The sequence below is a fragment of the Castanea sativa genome, chromosome 8 (genome assembly GCF_040712315.1).
Source record: "Castanea sativa cultivar Marrone di Chiusa Pesio chromosome 8, ASM4071231v1".
Lineage (NCBI taxonomy): Eukaryota > Viridiplantae > Streptophyta > Magnoliopsida > Fagales > Fagaceae > Castanea > Castanea sativa.
Window position 1 is genome coordinate 54,421,685 of NC_134020.1, and position 22,727 is coordinate 54,444,411.

At 32.9% G+C, this 22,727-nt stretch overlaps 2 protein-coding genes across 2 annotated transcripts; both read left to right on the top strand.

The window, feature by feature from the left end:
- The first annotated feature begins 1,581 nt into the window (after positions 1-1,581).
- Positions 1,582-3,988, top strand: LOC142608153 (uncharacterized). The gene is made up of 3 exons (XM_075779865.1): positions 1,582-1,939; positions 2,783-2,807; positions 2,899-3,988. The coding sequence occupies exons 1-3, from the start codon at positions 1,659-1,661 to the stop codon at positions 3,061-3,063; spliced, it is 471 nt and encodes a 156-aa protein (XP_075635980.1). The 5' UTR covers positions 1,582-1,658; the 3' UTR covers positions 3,064-3,988.
- Positions 3,989-11,132: 7,144 nt separating this feature from the next.
- On the top strand, positions 11,133-22,150 carry LOC142608255 (uncharacterized). The gene is made up of 5 exons (XM_075779996.1): positions 11,133-11,168; positions 11,381-11,447; positions 18,766-18,841; positions 19,282-21,231; positions 21,770-22,150. The coding sequence occupies exons 4-5, from the start codon at positions 19,522-19,524 to the stop codon at positions 21,878-21,880; spliced, it is 1,821 nt and encodes a 606-aa protein (XP_075636111.1). The 5' UTR covers positions 11,133-11,168; positions 11,381-11,447; positions 18,766-18,841; positions 19,282-19,521; the 3' UTR covers positions 21,881-22,150.
- Positions 22,151-22,727: the final 577 nt, after the last annotated feature.

Sequence of the window (22,727 nt, forward strand, 5' to 3'; positions counted from 1 at the left end):
TTGATTGTAAATTTTTACTAACAAATCTACAATCTACAAATTTTCATACAAACTTTAATAAGTAATAATTAAAAAATAATGTGTTTACTACCTATTATACCTAAAATTTTAAAACAGGCACCATTTTACTGTTCATTTATATATGTTTAAAAAATTATACTTTTGCTATTAGTAAGAGCATTCACAACTGGAAATTCTATCACATCCTATTTTACCATCCCAAAAAACTACTTTACCAATTATACTATACCATTTTTCAATACTTCCAACATCCCAACTTTTATTTTACAATACTACACACTAAAATAATATAAATTATACAATAAAATAATATTTAAAGGTTATCTATCACTGCTCTCTCTTCATCCCTGTCTCTGCCTCTCTGAGTCTCTATCCCTCTCTCAACAACAAAACAACCCGATCATCACCACACCACCACCACCATGCCTAAAATACACACACAAAACGCAAAACAAAACCCAGATCGGCGAAACCATTTGACCCATGGCGCGACTAGATCAACGCCGCCAACATCACACCACACCACATCCAGCCCGTCATTAGTGATCTTAAGCGACTCATCATCAGCGCCATTAGCAACCCACCAATCTCCACCGAGAAACCCACCAATCTTCATCGATCCACCTATCCAAACCCATCACCTGACCCACAACTCCAAACCTACCACCTGACCCACGACCCACACAGCTCACCGATTCAAACACAACCCACCGATTCAAACACAACCCACCACGATCACCGATCTCCGTCGATCCACGCCGATCCAAAATTCACGCCGATCTCCATGTCGTGACCATGAACCAAACCCAACTCCAGTGCAAGCCTTGAACAAGAAAGAGAGATGTGAGATGAGAGAAATAGTGAGGACTGTGAGGGACGAGCTCTGAGAGATTGAGTCAATGAGTAACACTAAGAGTGAGAGAAAGAAAAGTAAAAAAAATAAAATAAAATAAAATAATATATTTTCGTTTTACAATAAAGTTAGAGTGCGATTCTAAATGTAGAATCACACTATAGTACAATCCCAAATTTTTTTACAATACTCAGATTTTACAAGTCCAGCTGCTTGGTTATTTTTTTGCTTTTATTCTAAATTTCCTCTACATTTTCCATTTACAAGTCCAGCTGCAGATGCTCTAATAGCATATATGTTATATATTATGGCACGTATGGTCCCCCATTTGAGGTATCCAACAGGTGATGCTTATAGGATCTGCCAGCCCAATTGGATATTTTAATACGAGCAAGAGGCTTGCTAGTTATTACACTTTGCTTGCTTCACCATGGGTCAATGATAAAGAAAGATTAGGTCCACCGACCCATATATATAAAAAATTTGAACCAGCCCAGTTCACGAGTCCAACTTTATTAGAAAGAATCGGCTATATTCGCCAAGATTACAGTCTACGAAACACAGACACGATATAATAGATTATAACATAAAATAGTTGGCAAAATGCCGGAATGACACGAGTAAGACAAACATCATGTCTAGCAAAGACTTTGAATTTGAGGTCTCCGCTTCTTTAAATCAAATGACCGTTCCTCGCAACATGGTACACACACTGCATTAGTTAACTCAGCAACTACTACAGGTCTAGAGCATAGTGCACAGAAACAAAACCTGCCCTTCCAGCATGTCTCATCAGCTGCAGCTTCTCAATCTGGTTCTCTGTCTCCTGCTCTTCTTCATCCAAAAAACGGCATCGTCGTCGTCGTCGTCAGTGTCGTCGTTCTCTTCACCATCTCACTCGCTCCTTCGTGCGATCATCGATGACAACGACAACAACAAAAACGACAACGTCGTCGTTGATATCCGCCCTCACGACTATGCTGTCGATTTAAACTTCACAAATTTCGATGCGGTTTTCAGAGACACCCCTGCCACCTTTGCTATCGTCGAGTTCTTCGCCCACTGGTCAGTATTTTTTTTTTTAAGAAAATGAATAGTTGTGGGATTTTTTTGGAGATCGCACGCGCGTGCATGTGTGTATATATATATATATATATATATATATATATATATATATATATATATATATATATATATATATATATGGATTAGACTCAAATTACACGTGATGTAAACTCAACAACTTGTTATAGAAATTATAATTTGAGAATGTAATTTAACGGGATTTGTTAAAATTCACATCCAAGTAAAAAAAAAAAAATATTGGGTGGTGTAACTTGAACCCAATTTATATATATATATATATATATACATGGATCGGTTACTTTGGTAAATTTACTGGATCTAGATTTTGAATTATGGTAGAATGAATTCTGATGATTAAGTGAATTTTGAGGGAATACATTTTTGTGAGAATTAGTTCTTGGTATTGTGTTGAAATTTGTACTAAAAACTAAAAAGTAATCATGCTGAATGGAATTGCCTTATCTAGGTAATAGGCAATCCAAATAAATATACAGTAGATTAAATGATTTCGAGTGTTTTTTTTTTCTTTAATAATATTGTCTTGCAAATTAGGAAATGGTTTACTACTCTTGGGATTTGCTAAATGGATTGGCAATTTAATGATTACTTTTTTCGTTTCTTATCAAAATGAACTTTTTTTTAAGTATGTGAATGACCCTCGATTAGTCTGTTGAGGATCCATAGCCAACTCCATGATTTTGAGAATAAGGTTTTGTTGTTGTAACTACGTGCATTTGTTAAAGAAGTTAAAATGAATTTGGAGATATGTATGTCATGTGGAGTTTTGAGTTTTTATTTAATATGGTTTCATTGATCTGGCAGGTGTCCTGCTTGCAGAACGTATAAGGTATGATATCCTAAAGTTTGTGATCCATAATTCTTAAGAGGATGCTGTCTTATTAATTTTCGTCATATTGATTGAAAATAAATTTATGCAGCTCCATTACGAAAGAGTTGCAAGGCTTTTCAATGGACCTGATGCAGTGCATCCTGGGATCATAATAATGACAAGAGTGGACTGTGGATTGAAGGTATTTATGCTGCCACATTTCTTGATTACTTTCTTCTCCATGTTGGAATTTATTTCATCCATTAATCATTAACTCCAATCTGATCCCCCAATTACATGGAGTTGATGGATCATAAATAAAAGAAGGATCCTGTTTTACAGGGTGCTAAACTATCTTTTGTAAGTGCAATTCTAATTAAACTCAAACAAGTCCTGATTAAGTTATTTTCTCCATGTACTGGCTTAAATTCAGTAGTACTCCTTTAACTTTTGCTGCCTGTGCTTCTTGGATTTTAGTGTGATCTTTTCATTTGTCCTAATGTGTCTGAAAATCTGTTAAATCTGCTGATTGTTTCAAACAGATAAGCCTATTTGTTTGATGATTATGGCAACTTTTTTGAAATATATCCTGCTGAAAATTTATAATACTTTCAACAGGGTATATTAGAAGTATAGGGCTTTTGAGGAAGAAACTTTGTGGCTTGACTAGGCTTCTGTCACGCTTAATACCCCCAGTCCAACCAAAACCTAAATCAAGACAAACGGGCCTGATGGCCTAATCAAAGCTGAAACAAAGGCAAACAAGCATGGCATGTCGGGTCCAAGAATAAACCAACCATATTTTGATTATTATTATTATTGATAAATTACCTGATTTTGATATCATGTTAGAGTATCCAACTTAAAAGTTTAAGTTAATAGGCGGAGATGTTCAGCTTGTACATGATCCCCCATATCTAATCTCAAATAAACCAACATAGGAATGTGATTTCCTAACATATCCTTCACTTTAATGAGTGGTATCAAATCCAATGGTCGGCAGAGTAGTGTGATTAAGAGCATGTAGCTCACATGATGGACCAAACTTGTAGTCACAGATTCACTGGTTGATTAACCATGGTGGGTCCAAAATCACTAGCTTAAAATTTGGTTTGTATGCTCTAACATAAAGAAAAAGACAAAAACAATGTGATTTTGGACCTTGGGAAAAATTGCAATCTGGACCAGAAAGGAGTGGGCTGGCAACACTACCTATTGTAATGCCTCCCATCTTCTCAACTGTCATTTTTGTTTGATTTATTCTGGAAAGAAACTTTCCTCAGTCATTTTGACAATTGGATAAAATTCATTGATATCAGTTGACAAATATTAGAGAGAGAGAGAGAGGGGGACAGAGAGGGGGAGGGGGGAAAGGAAGAAATTTAATACATTCAATGCAGTGCTAATGAAGTAACCAAACGATTAGCGAGGGTAACTGAACTTCAGACAAGTAATCCATAACAGTGATTAACCTCCAACAGTACACTTTTCTATTTTTGATTTATTGCATCTCTCTTATTCATTTTTTTACATGACACTTGATGATCCTATTTATTTTGAATTGCTGGTTGGTCATTCTCCTTTCACTTTTTTGGCAGCACAGATAAACACTAGGCTTTGTGATAAGTTCTCTGTGGATCATTATCCTATGCTCTTTTGGGGCCCTTCTTCTAAATTTGTATCGGGTGGTTGGGAACCTAAACAAGAGAAAAAGGAAATACATGTTATTGATGATGCACGGACAGCTGATCGATTGATTAATTGGATCAACAAGCAAACAGTAAGGTATGGGGTATTTACATCTTTTTCTTCTTTGAAGGTAATAATTCTATTGCACTATATGTTTTACTTGAAACAAGTATGATGTAAGAATTTACTATTTCAATGTTTGATTTATAACATATACATTTAACCTGTTTATGGTCATCATATCCTGTATTTTTGAAAGTTCTCTCATACTTCATATCTTTTCATTGGTAAGTTACATGTGCACCTAGTGGGTGCTAAATTCATGACATCGCCCTTCATCTTAATATTATATGAGGAAGTATTAGTTGAGCTATAGCTCATTGGTCTCATACTTCACATATTTGCAGTGCATACATTCCATGCATACATATCTGTCCTTTAACTAATGCCTCCTGCACAAAGATGAAGGTCTTATTTTGCCCCTTTTTAGAGAAGTTTCTCATGTGCTGTTTGACACTAAATATGGAAAGTTTAAAATTAATGGAACTTTAATAAGAGATACTCAATATTATCAACCTTTTATTATTATTATTTTCTTTCTTTACTGACATATGTTGATGCTTCACAGTGTGGCTAAGTAGGTCTTGGTTTTTACATTTTCAACTATGTAAATTGTCAAAGGAAAAAGTATCATCAGAACTAAATCAAATATTTTATTGGGTTTGTTTTTTTACCACTGAAATGTGCCCCCTGAAGCAGTGAACTGGTAAAGTGACCTATGTCCCCCCCCCCCCCCCCCCGCCCCGCCTTTTCTTGTGATTGGGAGGGGAGCCAAAATTCATTTAAGTAAAAGAATAAGAAGAATGTGATATCCAGAATTACTCATAAGGCTAATTTATAACCAGATACTTTAAAAATGGAAATGGAAATTGAAGTAAGTGATTTGTCTTTCTTAGCCATGGACTTCAATTGTTGAATAGGAGTGGGGTAACACATTTGAGAATTGATTACATAGAGAGGGTTGCTTGCAGAATTTAAAAGGGTTACGTCCCAGGTAGTGAAAATCATTGAAATTAATGCACTTTGAATTGTTTAAACACATTTGGTATAGACCATTCCAGTGGGCTGGCCAAAGTTATCAACAATGTTTTGGGACTTCCATTTTGTTTCAATTTTCATTTATAGTTTATTAGAAAAATGCTCTTATCACAACAAATTACAAACCAAGTACTGGGGAGATGATTAGGGGCACTTAACATTGTTTTATATAGTAGTGTGAATTTTAGCTTCAAGTGTTGTTCTTTCTACTAATTCTAACGTGCTTTAAACTGTGCAGCTCCTTTGGCTTGGATGATGAGAAATTTGAAAATCAGCATCTTTCATCAAATGTGTCAGACCCTCTACAGGTCGTTTAGGGAGCATTAGAAATAAATTTGTCTGCTTCTATTACAAATTAAAGTTTCTTATCTATAAATTAAGATATTGACTCTTGCAACTTGTAAGTTTTGTAAGATTGCACAAGCTTTGTATGATGTTGAGGAGGCACAAGGTATAAACTTTTGCTTTCTGGAATAAATGTATTTGAGGTCCAGATCATTTCTGTTACTTAGACTGTTTGAAGGAGAAAACAGCCAACAGTTATATCATGTGCTTGCTCGTACTTGGCTTTATCTTCTTGTTTGATTCATCAACTTCTTTTTACTTTTATTTATGTGATAGATATTGTAGCTTTTTTATCATTAGCACAGGATCAGTACTCCAATTAGTTCAGCTAAAATTTTGCCAACTAACCCAGAAAGGTAAAACCAGTACCGGACCAAACTATCTAGGAGCAAACTAAATGCGAGCTATAATGTGTAATCAAATCTGACTAGCACTTTAGATTAGCGAAAGGTACTTTATTTTTTCAATGCCTCTCATTGTCTCTTCCTTATTAGTTTCTCACTCTCATCCTTGATGCTAATTTGGGTTGTGACTTGTGAGAGTCATAAGGAGGTGTGGATGGTGGCGTGGTGCCATAAGGCTTAGGGGTGTGGCCTTTCAATAGCAATGATCCTGAGTTCCTGACGAGTTTGGTGATGGAATGATATTTTTGGCTATGCAGTGATTTTGTTTTGAGATTTGCAATGATTTGTTTCTTGGTCTCTCTCATTTCCAATTGCAACAAGGATGTAGGTTTTTGGTTAAGGAAGAGAGAGAAGAAAATAAAAGAATAATCTTTTCTTTTCTTTTTTTTAAAGTAAAAAATATCTATCCCAAAGAGCCATGACTCATGAAAACTACCAGAGGTCAATTGCTTCTTATATGTGGAGATGTGCATGGTTTGAGTTAGTTGGATTTAGTTTAGGGTATTTTTTTCATCTCAACTCGTTTACCTTGGATTGAGTAATCTCCAATCTAATCTAATATCTCTAAAAATCAATCCAACCTAACTTGTAGAGATTGGGTTAGGACCATTTTGTCATGACCAGTAAAAAGTTTAATTTTCATTAAATTATTTACGCACATTTCCTAATTGATAACAATTTTATAGATTTGAGCCCAATATTCCAATTCTATCTAAACTTTTTTTTTCCTGAGAAAAAATTCTATCTAAACTAAATATCTCAACATACCAAAATATATATCCAAGTAACAACATATTTTTAAATTATTAACATTTGTGGGTTGATAAAAAGTTTAATTTTCGTGTCAATTTTGGAACAGCTTATTTAGCGTAAATTGAAAACTTTTTGCTGAAAATAATATAGACAAAACTAAAAGGTAGTTGAAATAGTACAGTGAAACTCATGAATAGTACCAAAGTGCAATAAGACCTATGAATAGTAGCAAAAATAATTTAAATAGTAAAAAAAACTGGTTTTTTAAGTCAATGCCAAATACGCATTTAAGCTCATTTCCTAATTTGATAACAATTTCATAGCTCTGAGCCAAATATTTCATAAACTAAAAATTTCAACATACCAAAATATATCCAAGTAACAACATATAATTTTAAACTATTAACATTGTGGGTTGGGTTGGGTTGAATCACGTGAGTTACACATTTTTCCAACTCGGATGTCCTAACCCAACCCAAGCTTTACAAAAATTTATAACCCAACCTAATCCATCAATCCACCGTTTAAAAAAAAAAAAAAAAAAAAAAAAAAAAAAAACAAACAAACAAACAAACAAACGACTCAAGGCATTGTGGTTACAAGTCTTAATTTTACTTTTGAGTTACAATCTATTTTGAGCAATGTTAGAAACACAATAAAGTCCACAATTTTTGTCACAACTTGCCACATGATAGGTTGTGAATGGTGGATATAAAATAGTAAGTCCACACTTTCACCACTCGCCTTGTGGCTAGTTGTAGGTTTTTTTTTTTTTTCTTCTAAAAATATACCTCAACAATCATGGATTTGAGGACAAAATATAGATTTTCAAGAACCTTGTGGCTCCATTGGTTTTTATTAACCAAAAACAACCACTTGGTTTGAGAGTGATTGTTTGTATTAATGATTTAAATCTGCATCTTTAATTTTCAGTTTTTTTTTTTTTTTCAAGTATAACTTTTTCAACAGCTAAAATTAAATTATATCAAATAAACATTGAATAAATTTGAAAAAACACTTTTTGAGTTATAAACTTGTCCTTAAATTTTGTCCCAAAAAAAAAAAAAAAGCTCGTGCCATTACAGGGCATTCATTCATTCAATCAAGTCCAAGGCCAAGGGAAAGAGAGGGACAAGACAACACAAGCACAAGCACAACACAACTCCTCCAACCTGAAATTTCACAATCCTCAAACAAACACTGATCGTAAAACACTAGCTAATTTGCTTCTTCACGCAGATCTCAATTTATTACGAAACACACACAATCTCAAACAAAACTACAAAACTACATAGTACACAAACCCTAGTCCATAAATCAAAAAAAAAAAAAAGGTTTCATTGCCCACATGTCTCAGCTGCTGGTTTTGAATCTGGTTCTGTGTCTCCTGCTTTTCTTGATCCCAAAAACGACATCGTCATTCTCGTAGTTTTTTCCCGCGAGATACCCGCGAAACTCTCTGCCTGGAGGTTTTTTAAGTGTGACTTTCTTACCTTTCACCACACTATATATACCCTCATTACACATAAAAGTATGTGAGGCCATTCAGAGAGAAAAACCCTAGATAGGTTTTCAACAACACACACACCCATCTTTTAGAAAGAGAGCTACCCATCCTTAGTGAGAAATCATTGTAGCCTCTTCTCATTCCCTCTCTCATTACCATACCTTGAGAGGAGATTTGTACCCAAACACAACCCACACATTTTCAGAGTGTAGAGAGTATTTTAGAGCTTGGCAAGCTTTGGGGATTTGCCAAAAGAAACTGGTGAGGCTTGGCGGATACAATCGGGCGTATTGCGGGATCCGGAAAGCTAAACAAAACACGGTTCCGAGAAGCCTTATTGGAGTAGAAGCTTGGAGGGCTTAGGTACATTGGGTAGATTAGGCTTGGAGGGTCTCTTGCTATTCGTGTATCTCAACTTATTGTCTAGTGGATCAATTTACCGCTTGGCAGCGGAGAGGTTTTTCGCCAAGTTCTTCAGTTTCCTCTTCGATAACACATCGGCGTGTTATCTTGTATTTGTATTTCTCTTCCCTTACTCTTGTGCTTTACTTTTATTGTTTGGTTATTCATGTTTATACACTAGAGTAGTTATCAGTAATTGCGCTTCATTTACTCTTGTTCCGCACTTAGTTTAAGTTAGAGTAAAAACAACCGAGTCGTAATTTTTTTAATTTGGGGACTAAACAGCTCTTGTGTTTTTAACACAAATCTAAGCTTTCAGATCAAATAGGACTGAATACGATCAAAGTGGACCAATAGGACTGAATATGACTAAATTGGACCGAATAGGACTAAAGTAGACCGAAGTGGACATAATAGGACCGAAGTAGACCGACTAGGACCAAAGTGGACAGAATGAATTGAATAGGACCAAAGTGAACCGAATAGAACCTAATTGGACCGATTAAAACCAAAGTGTACTGAAGTGGCTGTTCTTGTAGATTTTCTTTTTTCCATGTATATCATAATTAATAGGCTATTTTTTTCATATGTCAAACTTCATTTGAAAAGGAAAATAAAATATTTCTTAGTTTTATCAATGTAAGGAAAAAATGTTAAAAATAATAAAGAAGTAAGAGTTTTAATTGAAATTAGAAAAGAAAAACAGCATTACTATTACCTTTCAAAAGTGATCAAAAAATTATAAAAAAGCACAAATTCATAAGGTAAAATAAATTGTTTTTATGCAAATTTGTGTTTAAGTAATGAAATATAAAAATGAGTACATGATAAACTCCAATATTTAAATTTTTTTAAAGTGAAATATGAAATTTAAAGTACTATAGATATTCACAGTATATTTTAAAAGTGTTACAATTTGATATATTTTATTAGTCTATATATTAATTAATATATTCACAACGTTAAGCTCTGAGGTTAGTCCAAATATTAACGACCTTTTCATATAAGTAGTACATAAGTTGAATTTTGACTTCAAAAAAATCACAGAATGACTTATAATTGTGTAAAAAAGGAAAAAGAAAAAAAAAACCTCTAATTGATAAACACAATAAAAATATTTTTTTGCATAAAAATGTTGCTTATTATTCACATAATCTTTTTAATTATTTAGACTGTTCTCAAGTATTTCTGTGCGTATGCACTTAGAAATTTTGCTCCTCCTTAACACTAAATCTTGGGTCCAACATTGATGTGAGTTATTAACCCGAATCCATATGGTTGAATTTAATCGAAAAATTTAAAATATATATCGTAAGCTACAACATGTAAATAACTTTGTTCACCTTCTTGAAAAATAAAAAATTAACTTTGTTCATTTAGTTTTAGTTTTTTTTTTTTTCCCTCTCATTTCAACCACTTCTAGTGATAGTCTTAGGGTATGTTTGGATACCACTTATTTTGTTGAAACTGAAAAATTATTGCTGAAAGTACTATAGATAAAGATAAAAGTTAGTTGAAATAATATAATAGGGCCCATGAATAGTACCAAAAAATGCAATGGAACCCATGAATAGTAGCAAAAATAAACTGAATAGTGAAATAATTTTAATTTTTCATTCTTACCCAAGCGCACGCTTATTTTTTTATTTTTGCCTTTTTTCGTTTTTTGTTTTTCCTTTACTATCCAACACGTACGATATCATTTTGGTAAACTTAAAAGTGCAAAATTTGACAGAACGACTGTATATATTAGAAAATGATGATGCAATTGATCACAAACCCTTTTTTTTTGGTTAATAGAAAATGGGGGATCACAAACCTTCTCTAATAATGAAAAGAGCCACGTTGGTTTCAGGAATATATAAATGATTATAAATTTATATTTAATTATTTATATATATTATTCTTCCCTTCTATATTCCTTTCTCTTACATTTAACATCCAAAAATAAAGAAAGAGATCATTTGGTACAAAAGAAAAAGAAACCATTTGAATTTGGTTTCTTTCTTTTCTATTTCATTATACATTTATTTGGTCATTCCTTCCCACTTCTACAAGCTATTTAGATTCTACTTTTACAAAATCCAAATAGAAGTGAGCTTATAAATCTACGCAACCTAAATTCATGCAACCAAACTGAATAACAAACTTTTGGAGCCAAATCAGAGTTCTTGTTCGAGTGTGAGTATCTTTCTTTTTAAAAAATAAAATAAAAAGATAGCTTGTGTTGTATTATTGAAGTGAAATGCACTAAGAGTTTGTTTCTACTTTTTTCATTTGAATTTATGATGAGTTAGCATTTTTACTTTGATTCTACTACAATTTACTTTAGTTAATTAAGAGATCTAAACTTAGTTTCATTTGGAGATGATCTCCCCTTTTAGTGCAGGCAGTGATTAAAGGGTGCATTCTGTTGAAGTGCACGGAAATTTGTGCTTGCTCAGAGCGTTCAATTTCCAGGTAAGTGTTTAAGATAATTCTTTAATACTTTTTCCTTTTTGTTTTAAATTATAATTCAATAATTGAGATAGGAAGATTTGAACCATAGTAGTTTATTTTGAAAACATTAGAAGGTAACAATTGAATAAACCTTTAATACTTCTATTATACACATATGAAATATAGAACATCTGCTAAGTTAAAAGCATAACACCCACCACAATCAAGTCCAATAAATAAAAGCAGAGCACCTAGCACTTTCAAGTCATGTGGACAAATTAGATATATGTGTGTTTGAGTTTGACACGGAGGCATGGAGAAATGGAGCTTCAACACTTAATCCATGAGCATCCTCTGATGATCAATGAATTTCCAGGAAATTCATGATCATTGATATCAAATGTGATTCCTTGCTTCAATGATGTTTCAAAATGTTTGACTTGAGAAAAAAAAATAATAGTACTTCTATTTCCAGGCGACTGGAATAGATTGAAATCATTGAACTATTGAAGTTCCATATGGTTCAAACCTTATCACGGCGTGTCACCAGAAAGGAATTCTTTACTCTACCAATAATAAGCAATGGAAATGACCATGATATTAATAAAATAAAAAATTTATGTAAGAATAATTTTAAAAGAACGAGCACATCTTCATATGTTTCTGAGCTCCTTACATGAATAGACATCTATTCCTATCGCCACCTCTCATCTCATTTCGCTTTAACTTTTGTATCTTTTGATTATCCTTTCTCATTTCTCACTAAAAAAAATAATTAAACAAAAGAAATGAATTTCATTTAAACGGGGATAAAAACGATACACCTTGAATAGTAAGGACCTGTTTGGATCATCAATTTTCATAACTCATAACTCTATTTCCATAACTCATAACTCAAAAATGGTGGGACCCATAGCAAGAAGTCCGTTTAGGAGCACCATAACTCTATTTCCATAACTCTGTTCCATCACTCAATTCTCTGATTTTTGAGTTATGAGTTATGAAAACTGAAAATACATTTTGGTTGTTTTCAGTTTCCATAACTCATAACTCAATGGCATTTTTGTAATTAAGCACACATGGGAGATCCACTAGTCATAACTCAGCCGCACTTTTTAACCAATTCACTTTTTTTTTCCTTCTTCTTTCACTGGGTTTGGTCTTCACTTCAGTTCTTCCTTTTTCTTTTTTCCTTCTTTTTTCACTGGGTTCGGTCTTCACTTCAGTTCTTCCTTTTTCTTTTTTCCTTCTTCTTTCACAAGGTTCAGTCCTTCTTCTTTCACAGGGTTCGGTCTTCACTTCAGCTCTTTCTTCTTCTTTTTTCTTTTTTCCTTCTTCTTTCACTGGGTTCGGTCTTCACTTCAGTTCTTCCTTTTTTTTCTTTTTCTTTTTTTTCAATGGGTTCGGGTGATCTGAATACTGGAAAAAAAAAAAAAAAAAAAAAAAAAAAGCCTGCACCGAGTGACAAGTCTAGGGCCCACAAACAGTGTGAAAAATATTGAGTGATGGCAAGTGAGTGATGGTGCCAAACCGGTAGTGTATTTTTAAGTGATAAGTGTTGAGTGATAAGTGATGAGTGATGAGTGACGGAAATTGAGTAATGAAAAAAAAGCATCCAAACATGGCCTAACATTCTTTCTTGAATAGTAACATTCTTAATCATACTTGATGTTTCCTCTGTCCAAGTGACAAAATAGGCAATGCCTCTAACACGTTGAGCTAGTACGTGAGTTGCTTTGTTTTCTTCTCTAGCAATATAATAAAACTGAACACTACGGTTTGGATCTGCTGTACCTGAGCCAATGCTCCTGAAAATGTTATTCATGATACCGACTTGAGCCATTATGATACCCTGCAAAATGAATTAATAACGAGCTGTGAATCACCATTAAGAATCGCATAACGAATACCTTTATTGCGATCAATTTATGACCCATTCAGACCTTATCATTGCCAGACACCAATAAAATAATTCATGGCTTTTTTTGAGAGAGTTCTAACTTATGACGTCCGCTCCTGATGATAGTTCTTTATTATCAGATCAAGACACCAATCAGTTTTGGTGTAGGTAGAGATTGAACCTCAGATCTCTTATACAACTATCAAATACTTTACCAGTTAAGCTAACTGGAACCCATAAAACAATTCATGGCTCTAAACCTCTAACACATTAATATTAACAATAGAAATGATGATATTAATGAAAAAAGAAGAAGTAATAATGTTAGAATGACAATGATCATGATAATAACAAATAATAATTTTAAGAGAATGAGCGCGTCTTATACTCTTCTTACGTTTCTCTCCGACTTGGATACACATCATCCTACCGCCACCTCTCAAGTCTCCTCTCACTAAATCATTCCACTTTTCATATCTTTCAATTGTCCTTTCCCATTGCTGTTTAAGAAAATATTAGTAGTACTCTTTTAAAATTATATGTGAGTGATAATAACAAAAGCAATTGTTTAACATCATATAGTTTGACCAAATTTTAATGATTTAAAATTTTGGATTAATTGATCTTTCTATATGTTAAATTATCATCCCCTTAGAACATTCACATCAGTCTCATCAATTTAATATTTCAACAAAAATTTATCTAAACTCAACCGAAACAAGTGTGCATCAGCCTCACTAAATTAATTAAAAATTTTAAAGAGAATAGTCTCATCACAACATGTAGTGAGCCTCTATCCTCACTACATTTAATTCTAATGTTGATAAAGTATTGAGGCTGATGTATGTATATGAAAATAATAGATAGCTAAACTAGAAAAAGTAGAGTTTTTATTTATTTATTAGTTTAACTAAATATTTGAGAAAATTAATGTGAATGCTCTTATTTGGAGTTTCCCTAAGGTGTTCTACCCCCAACTATAATGTAGTGTGCAACAATATTATCGAAGTCTCCTTCACATGGAATAAAAGAATAAAAATAAGGATGAAATAATAACTTTGGTCACACTTAACAGAGAAACGATTTGATTTTTCTTTTGGTTGTTTTTGTTTTCCAAACAAAAGAATGATTCCTTACTTCATCTTTCAAGCAAAATATCTTTCCATATTGCATGAATCATCGTAGAAACTCTTGCTATATTAAGCCCTTATTTGGAGGCTTCTCAAGGTGTTCTCTCCCCAACAAATAGTAAAACAGCCCACGATGCTATGCAACAAGATTATCTAAGTCCTTTTTTCGCTTGGATAAAACAACAAAATTAGGAATGAAATAATAACTTTTGTCTCAATAAGAGAAATCATTCCATTTTTTCTTTGGTTGTTTTTGTTTTCTAAACAAAATAAATAATTCATTGCTTCATCCCCTAAGTAAAAACTCTTTTCATATTGCATGCATCATCACAAATAGAAATGGAGTGATAACAAGTTACTTTTTTTTTGTAAATTATTCGACATAATTGTGATGATGCACCCAAGTAGAATACAAATATGTTAAAAGAATAACTTTTGTCTCAATTAACATGGAGAAACCATTCCATTTTTTATTTGGTTGTATTTGTGTTCCAAATAAAAGAAGGATTCCTTGCTTCAACCCCTAAGCAAAACCTCTTTCCATATTGCATGCATCATCAGAAATAGAGATTAAATGGAGTGATAACAAGTTACTTTTTTTGTGTGTAAATTATTCAACATAATTGTGATGATGCATGCAATAAAAGTACAAATATGGATAAAAGAATAGTTTTTGTCTCAATTAATGTGGAGAAACCATTCCATTTTTCATCTGGTGGTTTTTTGTGTTCCAAACGAAAGAAGGATTCCTTGCCTCTAACCCCTAAGCAAAAAATCTTTCCATATTGCATGCATCATCAAATATAGAAATTAATTAAACGGAGTGATAACAAGTTACTTTTTTTTTTTGGGTAAATTATTCAACACAATGGTGATGATGCACGCAAGTTGAATACAAATACAGATAAAAGAATAACTTTTGTCTCAATTAACATGGAGAAACCATTCCATTTTTTATTTAGTTGTTTTTGTGTTCCAAACAATAGAAGTATTCCTTGCTTCAACCCCTAAGAAAAAACTCTTTCCATATTGCATGCATTATCAAGAATAGAAATTAAATGGAGTGATAACAAGTTACTTTTTTTTGTGTAAATTATTCAACATAATTGTGATGATGTACGCAAGCAAAGTACAAATACAGATAAAAGAATAACTTTTGTTTCACTTAATGTGGAGAAACCATTTCATTTTTCCTTTGGTTGTTTTTTTGTTCCAAACAAAAGAAGGATTTCTTGCCTCAACCCCTAAGCAAAAACTCTTTCCATATTGCATGCATCATCAGAAATAGAAATTAAATGGAGTGATAACAAGTTACTTTTTTCTTTTTTTGTAAATTATTCGACATAATTGTGATGATGCACGCAAGCGAAATACAAATACGGATAAAAGAATAACTTTGTCTCAATTAACGTGGAGAAACCATTCCATTTCTCCTTTGGTTGTTTATGTGTTCTAAACAAAAGATGGATTCCTTGCTTCATCTCCCAAAGTAGAAACTCTTTCCATATTGCGTGCATCATCGCAAATAGAAATGGAGTGATAACAAGTTACTTTTATTCCATAAATTATCCAACATAATTGCGATGATGCACACAAGCAGAATACAAATATGGATAAAAGAATAACTTTTGTCTCAATTAACATGGAGAAACCATTCCATTTTTCCTTTGGCTAATTTTGTGTTCTAAACAAGGGAAGGATTCCTTGCTTCATCTCCCAAAGTAGAAACTATTTCCATATTGAGTGCATCATCATAAATAGAAATGGAGTGATAACAAGTTACTTATTTTTCATAAATTATTTGACATAATTGCAATGATGCATGCAAGCATAATACAAATAGGGATAAAAGAATAACTTTTGTCTCAATTAACATGGAGAAACCATTCGATTTTTCCTTTGGTTGTTTTTGCGTTCTAAACAAAAGAAGGATTTTTTGCTTCTTTTTCCAAAGTAAAAACTCTTTCCATATAGCAGGCATCATCACAAATAGAAATGGAGTGATAAAAAGTAACTATTTCTTTTTTTCTTTTGTAAATTATTCGATATAATTGCATAATTATAATTTGATGAAATCCTAATGGGCATCTTTTTAAATCTTTGCAAAGTGACCGTTCAACCACATATAATAAATGAATAATGAAATTTCTTAATTACTTTTTGTTCATTGTTTTACCCCCAACTATACGGTAGTGTGCAACAATATTATCAAAGTCCCTTTCACATGGAATAGAGGAATAAAATTAAGGATAAAATAATAACTTTTGTCTCACTTATGGAGAAATGATTTCATTTTTCTTTTGGTAGTTTTTGTTTTCCAAACAAAAGAAGGATTCCTTGCTTCATCATCCAAGCAAAAACTCTTTCCATGTTGCATGAATCATTACAAATAAAACTCGAGTGATCAGGTGTGGAGGGAGGGAGGGCCATGACCTCCCTTGACTTTTCAAAAATCCTCCATCCTTCTTGTATTTTTTTATTTTAAAAAATTGAACATAATTAAAATAATGGCCCCACCTAAATTTTTATTAAAAACATGTAAAGCATTTACATAGTTGACTAATGCATTTTTGTTCGTCTAATTACTTTTATGTAATACATACCTCAATTGGTAAGTCTATGATAGTTGAATAAAAGATTTGAGAATCAATTCCGCCTATACCAAAAACTGATTGGTGTCTTGGTCTGATGATAAAGAGCATCATTAGGAGCGGACGCCATATGTTGAAACTTTCTATAAAAAAATGCAATACATAGCTCATTAAATTAAAGTTTATTTAATGTATATCATATGTAATTTAATTATGATTTAATTTTATTAAATTGACTTCTATATTTTTAGACATATCAAGACTTACTTTTTTTAATTGCAAAGATATAAAGACTTACTTGATGTAAATATTTTTATTTACGCAAAAAAAATATAATATGTTAAATCAAAATTACAAACATTTTTCATGTATAAGCAACAAATATATATATATTAGCTTGGCCCCCTTGGCCCCCTTAAAAAATTTTATGGTTCTGCCAATGGGAGTAATAACAAGTATCTATTCCTTTCTTTTTTCTTTTAATAAATTATTCTACATAATTGCAATCTCAAGCAGAATAAATATAGGGATAAAAGAATAACTTTGACTTAATTAATGGGGAGAAACCGTTTCATTTCTCCTTTGATTGTTTTTGTTTCCCAAACAAAAGAAGGATTCCTTGCCTCATACCCTAATTAGAAAGTCTTTCCATATTGCGTGCATCATCGCAAATAGAATTGGAGTGAGATAACAACTTACTATTTTTTTCTTCTTTAGTAAATTATTTGACATAATTGTGTTGACGCACGCAAGCAAAATAAAAATAGGAATAAAAGAATAACTTTGGTCTCAATTAACGGAGAGAAATTATTCCATTTTTTCCTTGGTTGTTTTTGTTTTCCAAACAAGAGAAGGATTCCTTCATCCCCCATGCAAAAACTCTTTCCACATTGCGTGCATCATCGCAAATAGAAATGGAGTGATAACAAGTAACTATTTCTTCTTCTTCTTTTTCGTTGTAAATTATTCGACATAATTCCATAATCATAATTTGATGAAACGGTACTGGACATTTTTTTATCTTTGCAAAGTTACAGTTCTTTGAGTTCATTAACACATGATAATAAAATTTCTTAATTTTTTTTTTTTGTTTTAGTGTTTTTAAATGTAAAGAGATCAGATTTTGGACGAAACACTAATTATTAATTGAGTCCAATTAGATTTTTATTTTCCATTCAATTAATCACTAATAAAAATCAAGGAATATATAATGATTATAATGTTATATATATTATTCTTCCCATTTTTATTCATTTTTTTTACATTTAACATCCAAAGAAAGAAAGAGATCATTCTGGTACAAAAGAAAAAGAACCATTTGAATTTGATTCCTTTCTTTTCTATTTCATTATAAATTTATTTGGTCATTCCTTCCCAATCCTTCAAGCTATATAGATTCTACTTTTACAAAATCCAAATAGAAGTGAGCTTATAAATCTACGCAACCTAAATTCATGCAACCAAATTGACTGACAAACTTTTGAAGCCAAATCAGAGTTCTTGTTCGAGTGTGAGTATCTTTTTTTTAAAAAAATAAAAATAAAAAGATAGCTTGTGTTGTATCATAGAAGTGAAATGCAATAAAAGTTTGTTGCTACTTTTTCCATTTGAATTTATGATGAGTTCGGAAGCATTTTTACTTTGATTCTACTACAATTTACTTTAGTTAATTAAGAGATCCAAGTTTATTTTCATTTGATGATGATCTTCCTTTTTAGTGCAGGGAGTGACTAAAAGGTGAGTTCTGTTGAAGTGCACGTAAAGTTGTGCTTGCTCAAAGTGTTAAATTTCGAGGTGAGTATCTAAGATAATCCTTGAATACGTTTTTTAGAAAAAATTATAATTCAATAATTGGAGTAAGGGGATTTGAACCTAATTGTTTCTATTGGAAATATTAGAAGGTCACAATTGAATAAGCCTTTAATATTTATATACATATATAGAACATCTGCTAAGTTAAAAGCATAGCACCCACCACTTTCAAGCAAAGCACCCACCACTTTCAACTCATGTAGAAAAATTAGTTGTATGTGTGTTTGACCGGAAGAGTTCCTAATTCCTTTCTTTTCTATTTCATTACACATTAATTTGTTGTATTCTAAAAGTGAATTTCAATAAGATTTTGTTGCTATTTTGCCATTTGAATTTATGATAAGTTAGAGAGCTTTTTTACTTTATTTTTACTGCAATTTCTTTCAGATAATTAAAAGATTCTAACTTATTTTCATTTGAAGATGATTTTCCCTTTTTAGTGCAAGGAGTGACTAAAAGGTATGTTCTGTTGAAGTGCACAGAAAGTTGAGCTTACTCAAAGTCTTCAATTTCCAGGTGAGTATCTAAGTTAATCATTTAATACGTATTCACATAAAAGCATAACACCCACCACAATCGATCAAGTGCAAAGTACCCCCAACTTTCAAGTCCCGTAGACAAATTAGTTGTATGTGTGTTTGGCAGGGAGACAACTAAGAGATATGGAACTTCAACACTTCCCCCATCTCCATGAGCATCCTCTAATAATTAATGAATTTCCTGGAAACTTCATGTACAGTTATGTAAGATTGAAATTAGAATATAGTGGAGATGGATGCATATGTGCTGCGTGTGGTGAATCAATTGAGGGTTCTTGCGTCTGTTGTAGAGAAAGACAATGTAATTTTTTTCTTCATAATTCATGCGCCAAACTACCCCATGAGTTGCATCTCCCAATCCCAATACATGACAAACACCCTTTAGTTCTCCAGAAAAAAACAAAGCATGATAAGGGCACTTACAAATGCAATTATTGCAATTTAGTTTGCCAACGTTTCTTTTATCGGTGTCCCCTTTGCAAATTTTTCCTTGATGTCAAATGTGCTTCTTCGCTACAATTCATTCTTGAAGTTGAAATTCACGACCACCCATTGGTCCTCGTCCAAGGGTCAAACTCATTCACTTGTGATTTTTGTGGTAAAAAAGGTGAGGGCATGTCTTGTCTATGTGCCTTATGTGGAATTTGGTTCCACCGCAAATGTGCTTTCTTACCACACATGGTCAAACATATGCGGCACAGGCACCCTCTCAACCTCACCAAATATCTCGAGACTGATCAATTTGAGCACCGACTTTGTCAATTTTGTGTAAAAGAGTTGGACATAAACTATGGGATTTATTATTGCTCAAGTTGCGATTATGCTGCCCATGTTGATTGTGCCATGGACAAGGGAGGTAGGGAGCTAACGTTTAAGTGGGAATCAAAAGATGAGGAGCTTATTGAGTCAACAACCAGGGTGGGGAAGGACAAAATTGAAGTACCCATAGAAATCAAACATTTTAGTCATGAGCATTACTTGAAGCTGACTGATGAGCTTGAGAATTATGAAATATGTGATGGGTGTATACGACCTATCTTCCCTTCGTTTTACAAATGTGCTCAGTGTTCTTTCTTTCTACACAAATCTTGTGTAGAATTACCCCATGAAAAGCAACACCCACTTCACAGCCACATGCTCACCTTGAAATCGAGGAGACCTATGCTTGCTCGTTGTGCTGTTTGTGAACTTTTTACTAGTGGCTTTACCTATGATTGTAAGCAATGCCAGTTTGAACTTGATGTTTTATGTAGTTTGATCCCAGAAAGGCTTACTCATGTTGGTCATGAGCATTCCCTCCTTCTCTCCAGTATAACATCGGATAAGTGTAGTGCTTGTAATTATAAAATGAGAATATTTCGTTGTACTGAATGTGAATTTACTCTAGATTTTGGATGTGCTACGCTGCCACTCACAGTAAAACATGGACAGCACGAACATCTTTTTACCTTACGACATACTGCTGAAGATAATTCAGGTGAATATTATTGTGATATTTGTGAGGAAGAACGAGATCCAAAGTTTTGGTTCTATTACTGTGATGAATGTAGTTTTCCTGCTCACCCCAAATGTATATTTGGAGAGTTCTTAAATAGTAAGTATCGAGACTGCCGAAACATCAAGTTTGGAAGCACTTACACATCCGACATCCACCAACATCCCCTCACTCTTGCTCATAAGACTATGGACCATGCATCATGTGACAAGTGTGGTAAATTTTGCAATGAAGTGGCCTATGAATGTGCCACTTGTAATTCCATTATTCAGGTGGAGGGTCTGCCGAATTGTAAAACCTCCCTGATGGACTTCGCCGTCGACGTGAACCAAAAAAAAGTAAGAAAATGTTTGAGTTTATTTTTTAAGGGAAAATTTATGAGGATAAAATTTAGAATTGAAGATCATGTTCCACATTCATTAATTTTGTTTTTATTTCCTTTACTTAGCAATTGCCTATATAATCTAAGATGCTTTACCTTTGCTCATGGTAACCTCCCTTATATAAATCATATGTTCAAATGCAATGCGGAGTTTGTAGTTTTCAAAGTCTCACATGGAAAATTTTAGCATCTTTTATTTTTTGGTCTGAATTTTCTGGTAGGACAACCAGATTCGGGTCCATTTAACCCCTTTTTCTTGCACCACTCCAATAATAATTATGGTTTGTCACTTGACCAAACCAGAATTAAACTATTTTATATAGTGAATTAACAACTTTTTGACATTATTTAGGATTTGTCTATGGATTTGCCAAAAAATAAAATGTTGCGCAAAGTTAGGTTGAGTAGAACACCATACTTGTTATTAACGGTAATAAGTCAACTAATAACATCTTTTACGCTGTTGTTTATATCTTCTTCTTTTTTTCTCTAAGGTTGAAGTTAGAAAAAAGCTCAGAAATCAGATGACCGATACAATTCTTCCCGGATTTCGGAGTAGTCGAATTTTAAAGAAAATGCTAGAATCTCAGCAGCAGCAGGGCTGAGATACAGAATTGACATCATCCTCGTCGTTCTCTTCACCATCTCCCTCGCTCCTTCGATGCGATCGTTAATATCTGCCCTCACGATTATGCTGCTAATTAAAACGTCACGAATTTCGATGCCGTTCTTAGAGACACCCCTGCCACCTTTGCTGTCGTCGAATTCTTCCCCCACTGCTCATTATTTTATAGCTTTACTACCATTTTGTTACATCTATACTTTGTTAATGGATATTGGGATTTTTAAGGAAATGACTAGCTCTGGAATTGTTAATGGATATATATATGTATTTGTGGAGATCTGGGTGACTTGTGGAATTGGCAATCTAATAATTATATATGTTGCTTCATAATTTTCAAATGATTTTTTTTAATTATATTAGATTGCAACTAACTCATTGTTTACTACTTTGGCTACTAGCTAAATGGATCAGCAGGTTTGGTACTTCAGTAAATTTATTGGATTTAGATTTAGATTTAGATTTATGGTAGAATGAATTCTGATGATTAAGTGAATTTTGAGAGAATACATTTTTGTCTTGCAATTAAGAAATGGTTTACTACTTTTGCGATTACCTAAAGGGATTGGCAGCTTACTTAGTGATTACTTTTTTTTTTTTTTTTAAAGTATGTGAATGACCCCCAATTAGCCCGTTGAAGATCAATAGCTGACCACCCAACTGTAGACGACTAAATTTCTTAGTTCGAAATAAATCAAACAAGTAAAATAGTTTCACAAATACGAATTTGTATTGATAAATGTGTGGTACAATTCTCTGTAATTACAAAAGAGTGATCCTCTGATTCGATCTCCTTGAAAGATTTATTGATTGGAATTGTGGTAATGTGA